We start from the raw sequence: 5,681 nt of genomic DNA on the forward strand, positions 1-5,681 counted from the left end.
TGAAAAACTTCTTAATTTTTTTTTATTTTTTCCATTTTTTACTTCCTTTTTTATATTTTTTTAATATTTTCTTCTTTTCTTACATTTAAAAAAATTACATCTTTTATTTTTTACTTTTTTAAGTTTTTACCGTTTTTATTTTTTTTTAAGTTTTTTATTATTTTTTGCATTTGTGTTTCTTTTTTATGTGTTTTTTGTATATCCATGTATTTTTTGACGAATACCAAACACCTTGTAGTGTCACTGACATTAATAAAGTCATTATTATTATTATTACAATTTTTGTTTATTTTTTTAATTTTTTTATTTTTTTTTTTAAATTTTGTGTCAAAACAATTTGAAAAATCAGTCGAAATTTCATTAATTTTGGAGTATTTTGCTCGATTTATTTCATTTTCTACCCAAATTTTGTTAAAAGAAGCCAAATATTTTGCCTTTTTTTAACTTTTTCCATCGTTTTGATACACTTTTCTAAGAAAAACACACTTTTTTTTCAAGAAATTAAATTCAACACTGTTTTTTTTTTTTTAATATTTGAACACGATTTTTGCACAAAAATGCACTTCTTTATAACTTCTTTAATAACTAAATTGAACGAAATTGATAATAATAATAACAATAATAATAATAAAGTTAAAAATAAAGTTAAAGTTATTATTTTTTTTTATAATAATAATAATAATAACTTTAACATTTTGTTATTTGTTGTTTAGTGAGTGGTGAGGGTGTTTTTTTTGGGGGGTTTACCGGTTCGCCGTGACTGATGTCATGGGCCATTGCATGGGCGACTCGGATCACGTCCTGTTTGTGCACCACGGCGGCGACGTCTTCGACGGCTTGTTGGACAGCGGCGTCGTCGACGTCGCGATGACTTGTTGTTGTGGTTATTGAGTTGCTTACGATGTCGAAAGTCGAGCTTCCAGTCGGCGAGATTATTGTTGTCTGGAATATTTTAAAATCTGTGATAATGTCATTTTGACGTTTTAAAATGTCAAATTTGTCAAAAATGACATGTGAATTGATTATCTAACCTCACTTTGACGTTTTTTGAAATGTCCAAATTTGACATTAAAGCCTGTTTCACAATAAAGTGTCAAAAATGACAGTGAAATGGCCCACTTTGAATCACTGTTTTTTGACGTTTTAAAATGTCAAATTTGACGTTAAAGCCTGTTTCACAGTGAAGTGGCAAAAATTTAATGTCTTATTTTTTTGGAGTTAAGAGAAAACGGTTCAAAGAATGAACTAACTTTTTTACTTCATTATAGATGTAACAAAAAACGATTTGGCTCGTTTTTGAGTGAAATTTTAACAAAACAAACTGAAAATCGAACAATTTCGGTCGAAAATTACATTATTTTTGCAACAACAGACCAAAAATTACAAAATTTTGCAAAAAGTAATCTTTTTTCTCGAAAGTTCGCTCTAACAAGCCGAAATATCACCAAAATAAGGTCAAAAATGGTCTTATTTTTGCTTTTTTTGTATGTTTTTGAGCAAAAAAAAAATAATTCGCCAAATTGGAATAAAATTGATCTTATTTTGGCTTGTTTAGCTCGATTTAGCTTGTTTGTGAGTTAGAAACGCAAAATTTCTGAAAAAAAATCATGTTTTTACTCGCAAGAGCACTTTTCTTGCGAAATTTCTCTCAAACAAGCCAAAAAACGATGTTAATTTTGCACTTTTGAGCTAAAAACTCAGTTTTTTTCACCAAAATAACGTGTAAAATCAGCAAATTAGATTGAAAATGATGTAATTTTTACCGAGTTTTTCTTCATGAAATCTTATGAAACGGACCAAAAATGACAAAACTTTGAAAATTCGTTATAATAAACCGTAAAATATGTCACAATTAACACATTTTTTAAATAAAATTTTAATAATAATAAAAAAAAAATGCTTAAAAAATGAGAGAATTATCAATTTGTACTTTTTCAAAAATATCGAAAAAATTATGCTCAGAAACGCGAAATTTCGCTCAAACAATCCAAAAATGATGCTATTTTTGTCTTTTTCAAACATTTAGGAGTGTTTTTTAAGACAAAAACTCATTTTTTTCGTGAAAATAAGCCAATAAATCATCAAATTAGAACAAAATTGACCTTATTTTGGCTTGTTTAGCTCGATTTAGCTTGTTTGTGAGCTAGAAACGCAATTTTTTCACGAAATTTCGCTGAAAAACATCGAAATTAGATCGAAAATGGTGGTATTTTACCTTTTTTGAGCATTTAAACACGTTTTTGAACGGAAAACCGAAATTTTTCTTACGAAAAGTCACTAAATTAGATTTATGAATAAAAAACCTGACTCAATTTTGGCGAATTTAGCCTCAAAAATTACCCTTTCCTCCGGTAGCGACTCATCCTCCATATCTTCATCATCAAAATTACTGATTTTCTTCCCTAAAACCGCCTCGACTCGCTTCTTCTCCTCCCTCAACTCCGACCTCTCTTTCTTCCTCTGTTCTTTTCGTTCCTTCTCTTGCAATCTCTGTCTCTCTCTCTCCGCTTGCTTATTGGTCACTTCCGATTTATATTTATCCAAAATGGCGGCTTCGGCTTCAGTTGTCATTGCTAGAAGTGATCCAGGTGTCTCATCTTTTGATCTTAAAGCTTGAATGTAATCATCCATTAATTGACCGATTTTCGTTGCCAATTCTGGATATCTTTTTAACATTTGCATACTTTGATTAACTGTACGATCAATGTCGGTTAAGCGTTCGAGGATGCGCGGTTGCTCACGAGATGCCGCTTCTAAGCTACTCGCCAATAGATGGCGATAGTGGTTAATGGCGTGCGCGCGATCCTTGTGGAGGGAACGGAGGAGCTTTTCCAGACATTTTTGGACACGATGAGTCTGAAATTGAGAAAAATAAGACATTTTTTTTTAAACATCTACAAGATATATGCGACAAGGTCGCAGAGACGAGGTTTTACTGTAGTCACGAAAATGATAAAAAACTGAAAAAATCACTAGTTTTGGGTGGTAAAAACCAAAAATCCCGTACTCATTTAATTTTGCTAAATCTAGGTTTTACTGTAGTTTCTAGGATCGCTGAGTCAAGGTTTCACTGTAATTATAAAAAATATTGCTCTATGGTTTTTTGTCATTTTTGTAATTTTAGAAATTCTTTAATTCTGTCTTAAACCAATAAAGTAGATAAAAATTTCTAGATTTTTCAATCTAGATTCTAGAAATTCAAAATTGTATTATCAAAGTGGTTTGTCATTTTATTAGGTTTGCACCCCTGAATTGGAAATCCAGATTAATTTCTAGATCTCCAAAACTAAAATTCAATCAATTCTAGAATCTCAATGTTTTTGAGCTTATAAGAATGTGCTGAAAAAAATTCTAAAATCTTTGAAATTTCAAAATTCTAGAAATCTTTAATTCTGAAATACTGGAATTTCTTAAATTTAAAAATTCTAGATTACATTTCTAGAATTTCATATAGATTAATTAATAATTTACAGTTACAAATTCCTAATCCAGAATTCTAGAAATTTTCGATTTTTGTTTTTATAATTACAAAATTCTAGGATTCTAGAATTGTAAATCTTGAGTTTTAGCAATTATTTAAGGTATGAAACAGCTTCTAAAAACCTAGATTTTAAAAATTCTCAATTTCTAAAACTAAACTAAGTCCAAACTGAATTCCTAGATGTAGAATAAATCTAAATTCTACACATTATTTATTAAAATTGAAAATTGAATTTTAGAATCTCAATATATCAAAGAAGAAATTTCTAGATTTCGATTTCTAGAATTCTATTTTTTTAAATGGCAAAATTCTAGGATTCAATTCTAAAACTCAAGTTTTAGATTTAGACTTCRAAAAAGCTTCCAAAACCCCAGATTTTAACAATTCTTAAATTCTGTCTCAAACTAAAGTAGATAATTTTTTTTAGATTTTTCAATCTAAATTCTAGAAATTCAAAATTGTATCATCAAGTGGCTTGTCATTTTATTTGGTTTGCACCCCTGAATAGAAATACAGACTAAATTCTAGATCTTCAAAACTAAAATTCAATCAATTATAGAATCTCAATATTTTTGAGCTTCTTAGAATGTTCTGAAAAAAAATCTAAAATCTTTGAAATTACAAAATTCTAAAAATCTTTAATTCTGAAACAATGTAGACTTGGCAAAAGATTCTAAAAATTTACGGTTTTGGAATTTCTAAAATTTCAAAACTCTTTCAAAAATCTAACAATTCTAGGTTCTAAATTAGTACTTCTAATTAAAAAATCTAGAATACTTAGATTCTAGTTTTTCTATGCCTATAAAATTCTAGGATTCTAGGATTGTAAATCTTGACTTCGATTTGGAAATTCCTTAAAAAAATTTCAAAACTAAAACGAAAATTTCTAGATGTAGAATAAACCTAAATTGTTAAAAATTGTAGAAATTCAAATTTTCTATTCTAAGTGGTGTCATTTTGTTAAGTTTGCTAAATCTAGGTTTTACTGTAGTTTCTATAAATTTCTATACTGCTAGGATAGCTGAGTCAAGGTTTCACTGTAAATTAAAACCAGAAATAGAAAACTAGATTTTGGTAGTAAAAACTTAAAACCCCAAAGGAAACTTAGTAGTAATGAATGAAGAACGAGAATTGGATAGAGGTTTCACTGTAATTACAAAAAATATTACTCTAGGGTTTTTTTTTCAATTATTAAGCTTTTTTTGTCATTTTTGTAATCTTGAAAGCTTTAAAAGTGTTAAAAATTAATCTTTTTTCCATTTTGTCAACCATTTCGAATTGATTTCGAATGTAGCCATAAACATGCATTAAACATTCCTTTTATGGCTTCAAAATCCATTTGATGAAGTTGATGAAAATGTGCAATTAGAGTTAATAGTTCTAATGAGAGTAGTAAATGAAAATTTTAGGTCTAAACTACCTCCATGTGTTTGCATTTGAATGTTTTCAAATTCGTGAATATTTATTTAAGTGTTTATTCATTAATTTTTTAATTATTCAAATTTTACGATAAGAGACCAAAAATCATAAAGTTTGGTAAAAAACATATTTTTTGAAGAAATTAGATTCAAACAAACCCCAAAAAAATACAAATCTGAGTCAATTTTGGTCGATTCATCTCATTTTTAAGCCAGAAACTTACGTATTTCGCAGAACCAAAAAATCACTAAATTGAAGTTATTTATGAGTGTTTTGTTCGATTAAGCTAGTTTTTGGACGTGATTTTATCAAAATGATGTCAAATTGAGCCGAAAATTGCATTACTTTTGACTTTTTCAGATACTTAAGAAAAATTTTCAGTCAAAAATGAAGTTTCGTCCAAACAAGCTAAAAAGTGATGACATTTTTGCCTTTTTCAAACATTTCAGAGTGTTTTTAAGCTAAAAACTTTTTTTTTCATCATAAAAAAGGTGAAAAAATCACCAAATTAGATTGAAAATGATGTAATTTTATCTTTTTTGTGCGTTTGAACACAAAACTCTCATGAAACTTCACAAAAACGGACCAAAAACTATAACAAGCCGAAAAATCACAAAATTATGTCAAAAATGGTCTAATTTTTGCTTATTTTCGTATGTTTTTGAGTAAAAAACCCAGATTTTTCGTCAAAACAAACCAAAAAATATGTCAAAGTTGACGCATTTTTTTAATAAAAGCAAAAAAATAGAAATATTTGCTTAAAATATGAGTGGTTTAAATA

At 28.1% G+C, this 5,681-nt stretch overlaps 1 protein-coding gene across 2 annotated transcripts in view; it reads right to left on the reverse strand.

The window, feature by feature from the left end:
* Nucleotides 1-5,681, reverse strand: part of LOC123005975 (amyloid-beta-like protein) — a 64,688-nt gene that overhangs the window by 2,593 nt on the left and 56,414 nt on the right. For both annotated transcript variants that reach the window (XR_006412793.1, XM_044400086.1), the window contains exons 6-7: nt 2,341-2,856; nt 748-942 (exon numbers count right to left, since the gene is read on the reverse strand). Coding sequence is in view for 1 of the 2 variants with exons in the window: in XM_044400086.1 (XP_044256021.1) it covers nt 748-942; nt 2,341-2,856 (711 nt within the window). In the remaining variant the exon portion in view is untranslated. The remainder of the gene's footprint in view (nt 1-747; nt 943-2,340; nt 2,857-5,681) is intronic.

The sequence above is a fragment of the Tribolium madens genome, unplaced genomic scaffold, assembly GCF_015345945.1.
Source record: "Tribolium madens isolate multiple individuals breed KSU strain unplaced genomic scaffold, Tmad_KSU_1.1 Scaffold_20;HRSCAF=117;Tcas5.2_LG4, whole genome shotgun sequence".
Classification (NCBI taxonomy): Eukaryota; Metazoa; Arthropoda; class Insecta; order Coleoptera; family Tenebrionidae; genus Tribolium; species Tribolium madens.